Below are 18,487 nucleotides of genomic sequence, written 5' to 3' on the forward strand. Positions count from 1 at the left end.
ACCTGCATCCTTACACAGCGGGTACACTTGCTCACAGCACGGTAAGCTCACCTAACAGCTCAGCAGCACCAAAAGGGAAGTTTTCTTGTGCTTCCCTCCCTGCTCCTGCCCAGGCTGTTCCCCTGCTCATCCTCTGTGGGTACTATTACAGACACTCAGCTGCCTGGGGAAGTTCACAACCTAGGTTTATTTTTCCCCAGACATCTGAAGCTTTACTGATTTTAAGGCAGGATCTGGGGAAATTCCAATATGGTTCCAACACAACAGCATCTGTTCAGTTAACATGCGAAAGGATTGCTTTGTGCATCTTCCTTAAAGCGGTTATTTACACAAGAGTGCATATGCAAACTCTTAAGATGACAAACAGATGAAAACATCTGATACTTACTAATTAGTGACTTTTAAGTTAACAGAAGTAGCAGTCAGCTATCAGCTTTCAAACTGGAAGTCCAGTTTAAAACTGCAATTACAGTTTTCTACTTGCTATTCGCTCTGTGCGTTACCACCTCTCTCTTGAAAAGTACATTTTTAACAATGTTAAGAACATGGTTAATAATCAAAAACTACACCACTTAGACTGAGAGTTGTCATAGTCAATGCAGGAGCTACAGAAACATCCTTTCATAATCAAGATTTATTTGGCTTTTGTTTGGTGATCACAGACACTCTGAACAATTTTACAGTTGTTCTTATTCACAGAGTTTTTTAAATCTAAAAACTATAATTCTGGATTTTTTTCTAAGACTATTTCAAATATTTTTCCTTTGATACTGGATGTGAAGTTCGAGTATCTCGAATACTGACATGTCTGTCAAGCAGAAACTTCTACTTAGTATTTAAAGATTTAATAAAAGTTTCCCATCTTTCACATCACAGCTACAAAGTTGTTGGAAAAAATAAAGCTGCAACTACCAAAAATAACTTCTGTCACAGATATGTATCACTCAGCAAGAAATCCAACACTAGGGAGCAGTTTTATTAGATAAGTAATTCTACTGATGGTACAACCATAGATAAAGATAAATAACTAAAATGTTAAGACATTCTCGACATACCAGTATGAATTCCAAAGTCTGATCTGTGTTATGCTTCTTTTAACAGGGTAGAAAAACTGTCCCTCACTGTCTGTAGAATGTGAAGCCTAATCAAGGCTTTAGAGCCCTCTGCTGAACCTAACATGCCATTAATATCTGGTTTCATAGAAAACAGACAACCAGTATGTGATTTTACCACTTAAAAAAAGCATTTACACTTATCTAAATATGTAAAAAAATGGGCTGAGTTGGGATTCTCTCCTTTTTAAAAATGTGTTTTCTAGAACTACTAAAAAACTTGCATTTACAAAATAGTTGATAAAAATATTCCTCTGAATTGTACAAGAAGAAAGGTGTAAGGACCACCAGCTAGAGACTTGATACCAGATGTTACTCAGACTTAGCTTCTTTCTCTACTGCTGCATCAGATGCTGGAGTCTGAAAAGAAGACAAAAAACACAGAACACTTCAATGCAGAAAGTTTCCAAGTGACTCAGCCTCTTAGTTCATAGTACTTTTAATGCACAAGTTAGCTGACTTGACATACAGAACAACCATGGCTTGTTTCTACATACCATGCTTTAGAGTCTTAATAAACTGGTGTCATGATCTGCTTATTTCTCTTGGGTAACGACCTACTAAAACCAAGCTGTCTTGAAAAGGCTTCTATCTCCTCAGATGCATCCGATGTTGTTATTGTTGCTACTCCATTGCAACTAATCCATGGCAAAGGATTTTAATTTTTCTTAAGAACAAAGCCCATTTCAATAATTACTGCCTTTATGACAGGAAAAGGGGGCTTTTTAATCTAAGCTAAAATCCCTGCATATAGGGAGGTATACCTAGATACACCTCATGCATTTAAATTTCAGTGCAGCACTGTTAACATACTCTCAAATCCTACCATGTTTTAAAGTAACTAAGACGTAGAAACACAGTACTGCATTAAACATGATTTTGTAAAAATACATTCAGTGAAACTGAACTGCAGCAGCAGAGGTATAGTGTTTTCAAGTCAAGTCTCTATATACTGCACCTCAACTTCAGGACAAGTTCATACAAACTTAATTGATTAAAATTACAACTCCATTTAGATCGGAAAACTCACTGTATTTGCAATGTAGGTTAAAAAAAAGGAAAGTAACATATATATGAACATAAAAATTATACTTAATTATTCCAAAGTTTTGCAGCACCACCAGCAGAATAGATTGTTTAATCACAGTAGTACCCGAACAGGACCCCTTAACACCCATTCAGTCTTTGCTGCATCCTGGGGGAAGCTTTTGAAGGGTGAAGTACAGAAGCAATTTCCATTCGCAGGCATTAGTCTCCACGAGTGTCAATAGAAGTGGTCACTGACCTTTTACCAGACCGTGGATTAACAATAGCATCACTGACACTGTTGTCCTGGTTGAAAACAGCAACGTCCAACCAGACAGACTGTACCTTTGCCTCTTCCAGGATTAGGTATTACACTAAACCTGCAATTTTGGCTGCTGTGACCAACATGAGACCAGCACGAAGATGTGCCCCAGAAGTCACCATCCATTCCTTCAAAGTTTACATCATCTCTGCACTAATGTACCAAATAGACCTCAGTTGAGAAATATTGCCAAATCTAACTTTCGCTGGTATTGCTGAAATAGTACACGCACAAAGTAAAAGACCAAATTATGCGATAGTAATACAGAGCCAGAGCTACACAGTTAACGCCACCTGAAGAATTCCTAGTTACAGCACAACTCTTTCACAAAGATCACCCTGTAAGCTTGCAAATGAAAAACTGTTACCCCAAAGTAAGTTGTCTTGTACACTCAAGTACCATCCCGTGCCTTCCTCACCCACTAAAATGCATCATCTACCTAAAACACAAAGACTCTTTTCCTCTACTTGAATATCTATCTGCACACTGATAGAGCAGTGTGATACAATTCAGATAGACTTTTTTTCTATCTTTAAAAAATTACTTTTCAATGCAACAACCAGACAGGAAGCATGAATCACACATTTGAATTAAAAAAAAAAAAAAAAATCATTTGACCATCTGATCAGCAAACTCCACTGAACTGAGACATTCAATACTATAGAAACCTGAGACTAATTCTAGGCCTGTTACCACATGAAGACTTGTGTTTCATCCAGTTGTTAACAGCTGCCCTAGTAAGAGGCACTGCTGCTCCCTACAGATCTTGTCCTGAATTTAAAACAAAATTACATCCACATTCCAGAATAAGAATACAGTGTGGAGGATGTTTTAAGTCAGTGACTTCAAAAACTTCAGCAACATGGCCATTTCAGCACAGTATTACAGCCAAGACTGATTTGGCATGTTCATTTCTTCAGCAACAACTATTAGTAGTTCTTCCGTTTTCTCTTCCATCCCTGCACCAACCTGTCCCTTCTACCAGCAGTGTCTGTATCTGTAACTCCTATAAATGTTACTTCAACTTTGCTTAAATAATTTCAACTTCGGGTTTTCAGTGAAAACTGTTTCCAGTCCCAAGAAAATGAGTATTGCGTTTGTCAAAAAACTTCTGTAGCAAGAACGAACCTCTTTGCCAGTAACAGCCAAGGCAGACTAAAACCCAAATCAGACCCTCCGCAGACAGACACCCCCCGCCCACAAACACAGGACAATATAATATCCCCTCTGTACACCCTGCATGTATTATTTTGCAAAGACCTACCCAGCAGGAAAAAAAAACCCTCTGAGGACACCATCCTGTACCTTTGGTAAAATTCTCACCTTTTTCCTTCATTTCAGGGACTGTTATCACATCACTGCAACTCTTTTTGGGGCAACTAGGATTTTCCAGGTGTATCTACTAACGTTTCAATAGCCTACATCTTCCTTGTGGCGGAAACAGATTGTATTAGAAGAACTGCGTATGTTTCTGACAGATGTTTGGATAGACCAGTACAGTGAGTTATCCAGCTGCTTTGCACCAAAGAATACATACAACTTTACCTCCTCACTTTTAGCTTCCCCATTTTCTGCAGGCAAGTTGTCCTTTGTCTGTTCTTGGTTTGCCTCTTCTGTCTGTTTTCCTTTAGGCCCCTTTTTCCCCTTTGATTGAGCCTTCTTGTCCTCAGATTTATCCTACAATGAAATAAACTTCCAGTTAAGTAAACTCCTATGACCTCCTAGGTAAACTTTGAAAATAATAAAATACACACAAAACCAAGACGGACTTGCTAAACAGCAAGAGCTACTATCAACAACCAATGAGCTAATACATAGTTCAACTGCCAAAAAAGTTTTCCAAATTATACATAGACAAACAATCACCGTCAGTCAGTAAAATGAGAGAATCAAACTGGGATGAGAAGATAGCTAGATCCTAGTAGCTAGACAAAGCAATTTGTAATAATTGATTTAACCTCGCGGCACAAAAAAATAGCAATGCAGTCCTTCCACTTTGTAAATACAAAGCACGTTACACACTCTTTTCCCTCTTATATTGGCAGGTGGGAATTTCAGTAACCTCACCTAAATAAATGCATCACCTCGAAGTATCATTTTCAGTACTCCTTTGCTAGTATCTCTGTCACATACTCTGCACCTACATGACTGTTGTTAAATGGGTAGGGAAGAAGTATTTGTTGAAGAGCTACTCTCATATAAATATGTAATACATGCTCCCCAGACATTCCGTAGAGCAACCAAATCCTACGAAGTTTGCCTGTCCTCGACCTGATCCCCCTACTTACAAAATATTTCTATCAATTCAGAATGACATAAACGCATTGGATTTGACACCATCTGTCAAACATTACTTCATGATACTAACAAAAACTTCCAATAAATGACAAACTGTAACAATTTTTCTAGGCAGGTATAATGTGAGTAAGTGGCAGGAGAACGTAATGCGTTTATACCTCTAAGCCAAAGACCACTACACTGACCTACCTTAAAACGTGTCTAATCTCATTAAAAATATTGTGTGCACTTCATAAGTACATTCTTCAAATTATGTCCTAATTTGTCATCTCTGACCTAAAAATCACTCCAAGAAATAAAGTTCTTATTTTTGCATATTATAAGTACTGTAGAAATGTGTATCTCAGATTACTATTAGAAACCGTTTGGTCAGAAGTATTCCGTACTATCTTCACTCCAAGTGTTCTCCCTTACAAAAACCACGCACCTTCCTTACTTCCCACATGCAACTTTTTTAATGGCTATCTGAATATATTTCCTACTTTACGTGAATGCTCGTGTAAAATACTGTCTTCGTGAAAATAGTGTTGTCAACCAATTGCAACTATTGAGCAAAAGTTCTAAGTGCTTTACACCACTGGATACAAACATGCAGTAAGTTACATTACATATACAAGAGATACAAGGTAAAAAAAAAAAAAAAAAAAAATCAATGCTGAAGCATATTGCATCAGGTAACTCAATCGTCAATGTCCACAAAACTTTAGAAATTCTTTGCTCCTATTTTTACAAAAGATAATTTTTTAAATCCTCAAGAGCACAGAGAAAACAGCTGAAACATGCCAATGGAAAAAAATCTTTTTAAAAAGTTATAAAGGCTAAATTCAGTACTACAAATTCAGGTAACAGACAATTTCACAACACGTAGACTTCTGTGTTTTGATTGTTAAAATATATTTTTCTTCATTAATATTTATTAAAAAAACCCCACCAAGTTAACTCCATAATGAGCAAACTTTTCAATATCAGAAAAAATACTGTCAGGAAAGTTTTAAAAAGTTACAAAGTTGATGCAAAGAAGCATCTTTTGATGTACCAAATACAGAAAAGAGACAGTAATTAAAAACAATTAAAATCTATCATTTGACTGGTATGTAACAGTGAAGTATTTCTGCAACCCATTTAAAGAAAGTCCAAAGATAGCTAGCTAAAATGCGAGAGAAAGTACTGAGGCTGGAGAAGTAAAACACAATCAGAAGAGATTTTTGCACTAACAATGACAAAGTTTCCAAATGACAGAGATTTTAGTGACAGCATGAGTTTTAGAACAAAGAGGATGAAATGTAAAACAAGTTATACATTTATGTGAATTGCCAATAGTAATAGCGATTAAAAAAAATGTTCCCATATTCACATTACAGCATCACTCTATGTGGGCCTTGTGCAAGGTGTTCTACTTAATATTCTCAGATGACAATTGTTTATGATGTACTTGTTTACATGAGTATGTTCCCAGCTATGAACTGTGGAAATGTTTCTTTCTAGAAGTGGTTATAGGCAGCAAGTCAGTATCATGCGTATCAGTCAGCATCAACTAGCAGCATTAAGAATTAGATGCACCACACAAAGACACTAGAAAAAAAGAGAATCATAACTGAAGTAAAATTGGAAAGCTACCCCAAGCTCTTTAGGCTTATAACTTCGAGAATGGGAATGCACTGATACTCAAACCACTGGAATGAAGGTGCATTACTGATAAGTACCTGTTCAGTAGGATTAATAAAATGAAAACATCAAAGAGTCTGCAGAGTTCTGTGTTAGTGTATTTGAAATGCTCTTAATTTATACATTAAAAAGAAAAGCTTGTAATCACAAAGGAACACTTAAAAACACATACACCAACAAGCCAACAGATACATAGCCTCTTTTTATTTCTCCCAAGAAACAAAAGGAATTTACGCCTCAGTTACTGGCACTGTGAAGGCTGTACTGAAAAACTGAAAGATCATACTAAACCATGCTTACTTACTTACACACACACGCAAAGACCTGAAAACTAGACTGTATGAATGGCAACTCAGATCTTTCTCAGTGGCTAAGTAATTCAAATATATTTTTCCTGTTCCTAACGCACTGCTTTAAATTGTGAGTATATTTTATCCCCTTTTGTGACAGTGATGAAACACAATCCTACATACAGTTGCTTTGACGTTCAAGTAGTTCTGCTCAGTACTAAACTACCATCTAACAGCCATGAACCACTGCCCACATTTCTACGCAGTACTTTGAGCGCTAAACAAGGATGTACTCCAACAGTGGTGGAATGTACCTGTAGATACTAGCAGAAGCATCTGAAAATGATACTCAGCTAAGTGAGAGTTCCACAAGGAACACGTAGACATCGACGACATGAACTGGGATGCCACCAGGCACTTGCACGAGGAACTCGACCACCTCCTCGCCCTCCCCTCTTCCCAGTGAGTCTCACCTTTGCCGCTAACTTTTTTGGTTTCGACTCTGCTTTGGCAGGAGCAGGTTTCTGAGAAGGAAGAAGTACAGGAGAGATTCAGCCCTCGGCAATCGCCTTTTCGGTACAGGAAGACACACACCCGCAACACACACCCCCCTCTCGCCCCGTACTCACAGCGGACAGCCGCGCCGATCGCCTCTTCGGCTACAGACAGGGAGAAGAGAGAAACGGCGTAAGCGGGCGGCCCGGGAGTGGCCCGGGGCGGGCCCCGCCTGGGCCGCCGCCGCCCCGCCCTGAGCACCTACCTCCTCGGGGGCCTCCCCGTCCGCCACCGTCACCTGCCAACACACACACACACCCCGCGTCAGGCGGCGCAGGCGCCTCAGGCCGCGGCGGGGCGGGAGGGCGGCCGGACACGTGACGCCGCCGCCGCTCGCCCGCCCCCCCGCCCGCCCCTTCCCGCCGCCGCTTTCGGATTTCGAGTCCCGGAGAGGCGAGGCGCCCGGCGGGCCCCCGCCGAACCGTCCAGACACTGCCGCCGGCTGCCCGCACCCAGCCCCGCCGCTCCCAGCGCGGCCCCCTGTCAGGGAAAGGGGAAGGCGCCGGCCCCCGTCAGCGAGCGCTGGCAGCCGCCGCACCGGTGCCCGCGGAGCGGCCGCTTCCCTCCGAGCCCCGTCCCCGCGCGCTCACACCGCCCTCCTCCCCCCTACACCCGCTCGTCCCTGCGGCGGTGGCGCGGGGCCGCCCCGGGCAGCGCGGTTCCCCGTCGGGGGCTCCCCTCGCTGCCGCCCGCTTCACCTTTCTCTTCGGCATGGCGAGGCTCCCCGCCGCGACCCCCGGAGCTGCGGCGGCTCCCGGCCGGCTGCTGGTGCTGCGCACGCTGGGTGCCTCACAACGAGCGGCTACGGCTGCCCGCGAGCCAGCCTCGCTGCGCAGGGAAACCGCCCCCCCCCCATCCCAGCAGCGCCAGCGGCACCGCAACAGGATCCAGCCGGATTGGAGGGGGGGGTGGCGGGGGGAGTGGGAGGGGGACAAGGGCGGGGGGACGCTCTTCACTCTCCGCTCTCGGGCGGCCGCCGGCACCGCCCCCCCCCCCCGCCCGCCAGGGGCGCCTCCGCGGGGCGGGACGAGCGGCTCCGCGGCGCACGCGCTCCCTCCCCGCCTCCCGGAAGGCGGGATCTCACACCTCACCATCGCCTCCACTTGCCGGGGGCGGGGAGGGGGCGGCCTCTTGATTGGCCAGCCCCTGTCACGTGGTCGTAGCTGTCCCGGTTTCCCCTCACACCGACACCCGCCCACCACCCCATGTGCGTGCGGGAGCCGCCCCGCCCCGATGCCGCCCGCCCGGGAGGCTCCTTAGTGCCGGGGCGGGGAGGAGGGGGCGTGCCCGCCCGCCCGCGGAAGCGCGCGGCATGGCGGAGAGCGGTGCCTGGCTGCTGGTGCTGAGCTCCGTCTTCCTCTGCAACGCTCTTAAGATCCTCCTGCCCTCCTGCTCCTCCATCGTGAGTGACATCACCGCGCCCGCCGCCCTGCCGGCTGGGGGAGGGGGGCGGTGGCGGCGGCGGCGGCTCTTAGTGAATGGGGGCCGGGGCCGAGCGCCCGCCGCTTTCCTCCCGTCTTCCTGAGTAGCGGGGCTGCGGGCAGGCCCTCGCCTCTGCCCGCGCCTCGCTGCGGGCCTCGCCCTTCCCGCCCGAGCTCGTCCATCGAGACAGACCGAGGGCGCCTGGCCCCGGGGGTGGCTGAGGCGGGGGTGACGCCGCGGGGCAGGGCGTTACGGAGGCGGTGTCACCCCCGCCTGAGACATGAGGTGAGGTGGGGAGGTGGGGGGGGGGAGCGGTGCCGTTTCGGCAGGGCTCCCGGTGCCCGGCGGTACCCCTAACGCATCCCCAGCTGTGACTAGCAGGGCCGAGTCCTGCTCCTCACCATAGAAGAGGAGAAGCTCGAGAGGCTGGTACTGGGAGAAACTGGAGGTGGTGAAACCGAACACCGTGACAGTGGGCGACTCCAGCAGCCTCGATTAAGCAGGTGTTTGAAGCAGAGTCCTGGGTAACGAGTTATCGGTGTCTTAAACGATGCTCCTGAGGCTCCAGCCCTTAGGACGTTGCAGGGAGTGTAAGGGCAGCTTTGCTCAGTCTTCCATGTTTTCAACAGATGGATGTCTTCGTTGTTGAGAAGGGAGATCAGTGAGTACAGAGATTAAGGAGTTAGGCATCACAGGAGAAAACCTTAAGCTGCAATCCCTAGTCAGGATGCCTCTTGGTCCGATCTTAAGTGTTTCTGTGGAAGCGTGGATAACAGAACTGTGGACCAATAAACTCTGTGACTGCCAAATAAACTTACATGTGGGTAACCCCACTAAAACACCTATCATTCTGCTCTTTCACGTAAATAACTTCACTGTCACACAGATCAGTGCACACTGTTCGATAACGGATAGAAAGCCTTTAAAAAGTAAATTACTCTTAGCAATTTGGGAAGCTGAACTCAGTGTTCCTATAAATGACTAATGGAAATCTCTGCTCAACTTTCTGCTGTGGTTCCTGACAGAAAGTAGTGTAATGTTCTCATTGACTGCAGTAGTGAGAACATCATTTGTGGGGAAAAAATTACACGTGTCTTGAGAAAGTGAGAAAGATTTGCTAAGGAACAGCAAGAAAAAGATGTTATGTTCTTTGTATCTTCATTTCTAAGGTAAAAGGAGTTCATGAACCAACAAGCAGGTGGTGCCTCATGAAACCAAAGTGGGAAAGTAAAAGAAGGGGAGAAAATGTTTGCTAACACAACACGTGATCACCTTTTTACATTTCTGTCAGTAGGAAATAATTTTAGCCAAGAAACCAGTAAGTTGTTGTAAGAAAAGTGCATTTAAACACATGGATAAGGTGTAAGAAAAATAACTGTTGCAAATTTGTGTTTCTGTTTTTAAGGCAGTGGTAAGATACTGCACTAGATGGATCACAACTCTCAGCCAGTATGGCAATTCATGTGTTTCTAACAGCCCAGACTAGGCAATATGTAATCTGGAGGAGTGATTCACAAGGGGTGAGCCATGCGTTATTGGTGAGGTCTAAAATTGGGTTTCAGTGAATAAGGTGTCCACATTAATTAGCGTAGACCCTTGCTGAGGCTCCTGGAGCTGGAAATGGGAATGATGAGTAAAGGGCATTGCTGGAGCTGGAAAGAGTAGTGATGGAAAGCAGTGCTTCTCCGCTCCTTGCTCTCCTGCACGTATATCAGGTACTTGTCATCCAAGCAGCGGATGATGAGAATTGCAAGGAGGGAGGACATCAGCTCAGGATGCAGTGGCAGGCAGGGCCTGGGAGGTTTGGAAGGTCTCAGAAGACAGCATCATCTGGAGTGGGGAGATGGTGAGATGCAGGCAGAAATAGAGAAGGAAAAGGCAGTTAACCATAGTTGGAAAAGTTGAAAATCACTGCCCTACAGGGACGGTAAAACTCTGTTTGGTTTGCTTCAGTCAGAACAAGACAGTAAAAATTCTTTGGCTGTTAGAACATGTTTATCGCTCTCTACAACTACCCGAAAACAGGTTGTAGGAAGGCGGGTGTCGGTCTCTTCTCCCAAGTAACAAATGATAGGATGAGAGGAAACGGCCTCAAGTTGTGCCAGGGGAGGTTTAGGTTGGATATTGGGAAAAATTTCTTCACCGAAAGGGTTATCAAGCATTGGAATAGGCTGCCCAGGGAAGTGGTGGAGTCACCATCCCTGGAGGTATTTAAAAGATGAGTAAATGTGGTGCTTAGGGATATGGTTTAGTGGTGGGCTTGGTAGTGTTAGGTTAACGGTTGGACTCGATGATCTTAAAGGTCCTTTCCAACCAAAACGATTTTGTGATTCTGTGATTCTGTGTTGCAGATGTTAAGCCAAGGTTTTCCTCTCTCTTGATGAAAGGGTCTTACTTTATGGGAGGCTTTTGAGTATGTAAACAGGTGATCATGCTTTATACATATTAAAGAAAATCAATGGAATTCTGGATAAATAACTGATACTATTTCTTTACTTCTTAGATATCCAGATTGTTACAGAAGGATGCAGAGCAGGAGTCCCAAATGAGAGCTGAAATTCAGAACATGAAGCAAGAACTCTCAACCATTAGTATGATGGATGAGTTTGCTAGATATGCCCGTCTGGAAAGAAAGATTAACAAAATGACTGACAAGCTTAAAACTCATGGTAGAGTGCAATGTTTACTCCCTTTTCTAGTTTCCGAAAAGCATTTTGTCAAAAGTGTTTTCAATTTTAGGTATATTTCTCCTTCAACTTTTTTCATTCCCCTCTTATCCACTTCCATTTTTTTTCCTTTAAACCTTTTGGAGAGCTTGCTTTTGTCTTTCAGCTGTGCATAGTTCTGCATACACTGATAAAGGAGTGATTTAGTATAAAATTATACTAATTTATAAATTTATATAAAATTTTTCTTAAAAGGGATTTCCTGGGCTTCACTGTGTAATTATTTACTCTTTCTCAGTGATGCTTGTCACTGAATCATGTTTTGAGTAAGTCGAGGAAGTCCTCTGCTGCATATCTTCACAGCAAAAGGATGCATTGCTTGGTTGGGGCTATTTGGTTGGTGTACTACAAAATGCTAGAGAGAAAGCATTGATCTATAAGGTAACCAGATGAGATCTTACCTGTCATTTTCCAATCCTGTTTGATCTTATGCAGCAGCTTTTGCGATAAAGCTGTAGTGCTTTGCCTCGATTAGGATTTTACAATAGCGTAGTCCATCATCCTGTGGTAGAAAGTACATGTAAACCTTTGGCATCAGAGCTTTTGCTGTTGTCTTTGCCCAAACTCACTAACTGATCCTAACAAGATAGGAGACTACTTGCTTTGTCTGCCTCCTCTGTGCAGACTGGATGGATGTTTATAGGTTCTTTGCTTGGAGAAAGGACAATATTTACAACTGGCAATTTTGGATTGCTTTCAGTAGTGTGATTCTTAACCCAATAATTTCAATTAAACTAGATTTGAGTAGTTACTTAGTGACCAACAACGTTGTTTTAGAAAACTTTAGGCCAGCATTATGTTTGAAGATGTGCTGTCTTCACTGGGCTGCTTTATATTGGTGTGAGGTACTGCCACAGAAGAAAAATAGGGATGAGAAGTTTCAATACTGAACCTGACCAAGATTCATTCAGTGAAGGAATAGTCTTAACTGTGTTCCTGAATGAAATAAGGCAAAAAGTGCATCTGCTGAAGCCATCATTCTCTTCTTTTAGGAAAGAGAAGAATTTCCTTTATGTTTCTTCTAAAGCAGGTTCTTAAATTAGTAACCACAGTGACTGTTCTCATTTGGGAATAGTATTCCCAATTACGTGGAACATTTCTCTGTCTGGGAGATCAGTGTTTTGCGACTTTTCAAGTAGTGTTAATAAGAAACTACAGTGTGATACAGACCTAGCACTTTCTCGCAGAAGGGTACTTTCAATATAGCTATAAGTCATTTGAAGAGAGATTTTTATACAGTGTAATGTCCTGATCTGAAAAGTGAAATATTAATAAATTACTAGTTTTATGTAAGTATAATTCACTATTATAAATAATGCAGAGTAATATTTTTTCTTTTAACAGTGAAAGCACGAACTGCCCAATTAGCCAAAATAAAGTGGGTTATAAATATTGTATTCTACATCTTACAAGTAAGTAAATATTTTATTATGAATACATATTACTAAACCAAATCCTCAGTAGTGTTACAGTTCTCTCCTGCATTTATTGGCTGATGATTAGTCATACAGGTGTTTGACATTCTGATGACACAGGCACGCCAAACTGAGAGAGTTTCTTGAAATAGAAGGGAGAGATGTTGCTGACAAGGTCTGGTAGTTGTGGATGGAAGGGGTTTTGAGTTTCAGTTTAGCTCTGTGTTTCTGGATTTGAGATGACAAGAGAGCAGCTTGTCTTAGCTCTTTAATCACTGGTTTTTTTTTTTTAATTTATATATGGCACTGGACCCAGGAAAGTTCCGATACATTCAAATGTATTTTACTTATGTTTTTGAAAACAAAATATGCTTTTGCTGAGGATGCAAATTTCCACTTACAGTTGCCACACATCTCACCATGGTGCCTCATCAAATTGTCTCTGTAGTTCAGGCTTTATGCCGAAGAATTGCCTGCTAATAAGGATGATAGTGGTCAACCCGAAGATGTCCTTAGGGTAATGTTAAAGCAAGTTGGATTCCTAGCAGGCAAGGATTGTGGCTCAAACCAGTCACCACAATTTAACAATTACTATTACTATGTTTGTCTATGCTAGATTGGAACTGGGGTCTCAAAAGAAAGCAGTATTTTCCAATGTCTCACTGCTACCTCTCAATATTGTGTAAAAAGTTAAGGTCATACTGAGTTTAAAAATGTTTTGAACTTACTTAAGAACGATGTAAAATAACAAAGAAACTACCGCCTTTAATTAGGATTTGTTATTTACTGTTTCAAAATAGCAGTGGAAATGTACTTTGTATTATTACCCGAGCTAATAAAAATTTCAATTCTAGGCTACCTTGATGATCTCTCTGATTTGGAAGTACTATTCTGAGCCAGTTACAGTGCTTCCAAGCAAGTGGCTTGCTCCACTGGAGCGCTTGGTAGCCTTTCCTACGGGGGTGGCAGGTAAGGACTGTACAGTAGAAAAAACACATTTCCCAAGCCCATGCAGATGCCAACAGTGTAGTGAAGAAGAGCATACGTGGATTAAAAGCACTGCTTCTGTAGGTTTCTTCTAACTCCCTTAACACAGAGAGGAGTTTCAAACATTTGATTAGCTGTTTCCTACGTATTCAATTCTTGTTTATTTAACTGACAATGAAATGGCTATTTGTCATTTTTACTTCTTCTCAAACAGAGCAGCTTTATCTTTATCTGTATGGAACAGACCATGCAGAAGATTTCAAATCAGAAATATTTTTGTATGAAGGAGTCCACTGAAATAATAGAATTAGTTTTAAAAATGGGCAAATACTTTACGCTTACGTGTATTTCTTATAAATTGCTGGCGTTTCATAGTAGTGTAACTCCAGAAGGATTTACATATGCTCTCTCTTGGCGTTTTGTCTCCTCTGTTCCCACCCTTTTCCCCATCGCACTTCTGATGCATTTTTAGCTACTTAAATCCTTTTCTTTTGGGTATTTTAACAAATTAATGATCAGAACAATATTACAGGTTGTAGACACCCGTTTCTGAGTGAAAAGTGTGCTGGCTCTGTGCTAACAGGATAAGTAGACAGGCAGAATGACAGGACAATGTACTTGGATATTTACCTTCAAGCTCAAATGCTGCTGGTGAATCTTCATATTAGGCTTGTAAGTCCCAACTGCCTTACAAGGAATTCCAAAATTTGTTGTTGGAATTGTATGTTGTTGTACCTTTAATAGCTGTCTAGAGAATGATTCGTATCCAGCGTGCTTACTGGGCAAGAGGAGAGTCTGCTTCTGTGCAGGGTGGGGGAATAGTGCTTGGAAGACATTTATTTAAATAGCATTTGAAGGGATTTAAAAAGGTTCACATCCACATCTGCCTCCAAGTCTCCTTTTTTTTTGTCTTGGCTGATAATCACAGTAAAGAGATTGCTTTTGAATTCTAGGTGGTAAACACAAAAATGTCTAAAAATCACCAACAAGGTAGTTTCTTCACATGTGTGCTATGAATAGCTATGTATTCTGTGATACTATGTAGCATAATTCTATGTAGTCTGCAATATGGATGTGCTGTGTACTACAGGCAGGGCACACCCTCTGTTCCATCATACCAATACAAATATCTGTGCTGCTAGTTGGAATGACAGGACCCTTTAAAACAGCAGTGCAGGGCACCTGGGTCAGTAGCAAAGGTCTCAGTAGCGTTTTTCTATATAGCTGTATGGGGAGCAAGGGGAAAGGAGAGAAGTATGGATTCAGCACTTCTAAAAAGACTGATTTAAACTTTGGAGGAAATTTACTTTTTACGTATCTCAAATCTTGAATTTAGGTTCTAGCACAGTGTTCTGTTACTTGCCAAGCCTTTAACTTCAGCACCTTAGTCATTTTCTGTTAGGTGCATAGCAAATGTTTTTAAAAGCCGTGGGTTGTATATACCACACTTTGACTTGTATTTGTGTTACTTGGTTCTCTTTTTCCCCAGACAATCTTGAAGTTTTCTCAGGACCAGCATGGAGTTAGCTGCCATCCCTTGAAGAGAGACATTTGTATTTAAAAAGAAAAATGTTTTGTTCCTGTTCACCTCATAACTCTTTAAGTTTTGTTTTTTACACTTCCGAAGTTGTTTTCAGACGCTTGTGTGCTTCGGGGTTATTGATGCAATGACTTAAATCATGTTTTATATCTCTTCCAGGTGGTGTTGGAATTACATGTTGGCTTGTGGTTTGTAATAAAGTTGTAGCTATTATGCTACACCCTTTCAGCTGAAGGAATCCCAGTAATCCATGGAGTGCTCAATTACATTTCCATTATCACTGTTTTAAATTAATTAAAAAAAAAAGAAGGAACAGTTGTCTTTCAGGAGACTAGGTCTGAGATAATCTTTGTTACTTCATTTGGCTATCAGTCAGTATTCTTTTTGATGTATTTTATCTTTCCTCAGTTTGTTTTTCAGTTTGGTGGTCAGTTTTCAAAGAATACCACTGCTGTTTATAGAACCTCATTTTGTGCCTGTTTCGACAAGTATGAACACTGATTCATGGCAGAACTGTTAAGACTTTGTCCTGGCATATATTCACCAAAATCTACAAGTGTTTGATTTGTATTTTTAAATTGGAAATGCACTGGCATTAGGAATTAATTTGGGAGCTTTGCTGTTTCTTTGCTGTATAATATGGTAGTTTTACCCAAAGGTGGGATTATATTTGGTGACAAGTGGTACTAGAGGATAGAGGTAGGTGGTTTGGTTGGCTTAGTGTAAAACAGATTAGTTTCCTCCTTGTTATTTTTTACACTAGAATTGGTGTATTGTTGGGCTGTCTTAGAAAATGTGTTATTTATATGCAGAATCAACCCTTAAGAGACTCAGTTGCCAAATACAGGACGCCTGGCTACTTTTTCCTTCCTGACTTTTAAAATTCATTGAACACTTGAATGTTTTCCTACTTTTATTTATAACTGACCTTTCCTTCCTTGGCATTTTTTCTGCTTCCCAAACTGAGTGAGGATCACTGGAACTATTTCCTTCTGTGTTTCGGGAGGAAAGGTCTGGCCAACCTTCTCAAGCTCCATGTTAAGAAAGAGAAAGTAGAAGCCAGTGCTGTTCCTTCAGAGGACTACATTTCTAATGTACGCTCAGGGGTTTAGCGTACATTAATGACAGCCCAGGATAGGCTGAAACAGTAAATGTAAACGTAAAAAGGCAAATTAGTGATTTAAATGTCTGAAGTAGTAACAGAATGGTAGCAAGCAGTAGGAGGACGGAAAACAATTTTCTCTTTTGGAGTAAATCCTTCTTGCTGTGTTTAGGTACAGGAAAGAGCCACATTATTTTGAATGTAAAGGCAGACATAATTCTTGCTAGTACCATGCCAGTAGAACAGCGACAAAGTTGCATTATCTTCCATGCTGCAGTGGTATCTGCAACCCTGTCGTTGCTGCCCCGTAAGACAAATGGGTAATTTATAAAGTCCTTGTTCCATACCTCCTTTTTTTTGACATGAGCCTGAACAAAGCTCTAGGGGACACCTTTCCCTCTTCTGCTGGGCTTTGGCGATACTGGTTCAGCTTCCCGCTCTGTACAGTGGAATGCATCTGTTACCTTTTTTCAGGTCCTTTGCCTTCCTGCAGGAAGGGGCTGGGGCCCCTCCATAATTAGCACTGCATTTAGAAATTAGTTCAAAAGGTCATGGTACGTTGTGTGTGTGCATGTATATATGCATGAAATGTTTTGGGGCTTTTTTTAAAATGTTAATCTAAAAAAAAATTGGTTTTCTATTAGGGATTACATTTAGCCAGCATGAAAACAGATGCATTAAATATCATAAAGAAAAAAATGTTCTGATTGTTATGTATAATTGTGGTTTTATTAACAAAATAAAGCTTTTCAACCCATCTCAACTTTTCTAATCCATTTTTCAATGTTAATTACAGTTTTCCTAAAAAAAACCAAAACAAAACAAAAAAACCCCAAACCAACACCTCTCCGCCATGTTCTTGCATAAGGAAAAACTTAGAATCAACACACCGAATTTTATTATTTTTTTAAGGTATTCAGGACAGATGACATTGACATATTTCTGAATCTAAAGATGTGGCTATTGATATTTCTGCTTAGCTTGTTACGGAGTTTAACACGGAGTGAAGTCAAGAGAAGCAGCATCATTTAAAATCTTGATGGTGGCATTTGCTGTTTATCCACACTTGGCATGGGTCATCAAATACGCAGTTTGTTGGCTGCTGTAGTCAAACATTTGGGTAAAGGCTTTTGGTCACCTGGTCAGTAAAAACAGGAGTGTTGGGTTATATGTGCTTGTTTGCTCTTAGCTTTGGGACAGCAGTAAAGGCATTGTGGAAGTATTAAAAGTTCATAGAGTAGAAACACCTCTTCTGACTGCACAAAGTCATCTTTGGAACCTGTCCACTGTACAGCTTAGTTACTACTTTAAGAAAAACCTTCAAAATTTTAAAAAGAAACATTCTGCAAGTAGGTTCAGATCTAAATGTCTTAATCACCTTTTGGGGTATAATTTTTTGAAGGCTTGTTTTTAAGTGCTACTGTCTTAAAATTAATAGAATACACATAATTTTCCCTAACTTCATATTTTAGCAAACGTTTCATGAATTACTATGAGGAACAAACCATAATCCTCCTACCCTTGCTTACATAACCTTAAACACAGGATTTTTAAAGGCTTTTTGAGAACTGGATATGCCTGACTTCTCCAAAACAATAGTTTACTCTTGCACATTCATCTTTGGATGTCAGCTGTGGAAGTTACCAGGCAAACTGCTTTGATAAGTTCTAACAGTGGAAAAGAATGAAGCTTTAGAGCTTTATAATGCTAGTGAAAACAATGTAATAGCAAATTATTTTTATTATGTGTGAATTCTGGAAGCTATTGCAGGAGTGAGGAAAATAAATATTTTCTTTTATTGCAGTGTTGGTACTAACCCAATAATGAACCTTATGAAAGCAGATTGCTCACTTCAGCTCAGCTAGCTAACAAATAATCAGTTTCAAAATTCAAACTGCAGAGAGAATGCAAAAAACTGGAAATTACAAAACAAGGACGAACTTGGACACCTGATAACAGGTAAAAATGTTGTAATTGTTAAGGCACTCTTAGTAAGACATATATGCATGCGCATGCATGCACACAGA

At 41.6% G+C, this 18,487-nt stretch overlaps 2 protein-coding genes across 3 annotated transcripts; one reads left to right on the forward strand and one right to left on the reverse strand.

Annotated features, from left to right (window-relative positions):
- Positions 1-616: 616 nt before the first annotated feature.
- Positions 617-8,295, reverse strand: HMGN1 (high mobility group nucleosome binding domain 1). Its single transcript, XM_068395191.1, has 6 exons — positions 7,967-8,295; positions 7,474-7,506; positions 7,343-7,372; positions 7,187-7,237; positions 4,006-4,137; positions 617-1,472 (listed from the first exon to the last, which is right to left on the reverse strand). The coding sequence occupies exons 1-6, from the start codon at positions 7,979-7,981 to the stop codon at positions 1,425-1,427; spliced, it is 309 nt and encodes a 102-aa protein (XP_068251292.1). The 5' UTR covers positions 7,982-8,295; the 3' UTR covers positions 617-1,424.
- Positions 8,296-8,455: 160 nt separating this feature from the next.
- GET1 (guided entry of tail-anchored proteins factor 1) lies at positions 8,456-17,217 on the forward strand. 2 transcript variants are annotated; one of them, XM_068420860.1, is made up of 5 exons: positions 8,456-8,670; positions 11,194-11,359; positions 12,761-12,828; positions 13,686-13,800; positions 15,518-17,217. In XM_068420860.1, the coding sequence occupies exons 1-5, from the start codon at positions 8,581-8,583 to the stop codon at positions 15,589-15,591; spliced, it is 513 nt and encodes a 170-aa protein (XP_068276961.1). In that variant the 5' UTR covers positions 8,456-8,580; the 3' UTR covers positions 15,592-17,217. The 2 variants fall into 2 exon arrangements, with proteins under 2 accessions (XP_068276961.1, XP_068276972.1); XM_068420871.1 differs by lacking the exon at positions 15,518-17,217 and adding an exon at positions 15,308-15,507.
- The last annotated feature ends 1,270 nt before the right edge of the window (positions 17,218-18,487 follow it).

Source organism: Nyctibius grandis, chromosome 2 (assembly GCF_013368605.1).
Source record: "Nyctibius grandis isolate bNycGra1 chromosome 2, bNycGra1.pri, whole genome shotgun sequence".
NCBI lineage: Eukaryota > Metazoa > Chordata > Aves > Nyctibiiformes > Nyctibiidae > Nyctibius > Nyctibius grandis.

Excerpts from the sequence above, each read along its gene's own strand:
- HMGN1 (XM_068395191.1), bottom strand. Across the intron at positions 7,373-7,473 it reads ACGGGGAGGCCCCCGAGGAG|CCGAAGAGGCGATCGGCGCG; the intron begins GTAGGTGCTCAG and ends CCCTGTCTGTAG. Across the intron at positions 7,238-7,342 it reads GATCGGCGCGGCTGTCCGCT|AAACCTGCTCCTGCCAAAGC; the intron begins GTGAGTACGGGG and ends CTTCCTTCTCAG.
- GET1 (XM_068420860.1), top strand. The coding sequence starts at position 8,581 with ATGGCGGAGAGCGGTGCCTGGCTGCTGGTGCTGAGCTCCGTCTTCCTC. Across the intron at positions 12,829-13,685 it reads TTGTATTCTACATCTTACAA|GCTACCTTGATGATCTCTCT; the intron begins GTAAGTAAATAT and ends TTTCAATTCTAG. Across the intron at positions 13,801-15,517 it reads CTTTCCTACGGGGGTGGCAG|GTGGTGTTGGAATTACATGT; the intron begins GTAAGGACTGTA and ends TATCTCTTCCAG.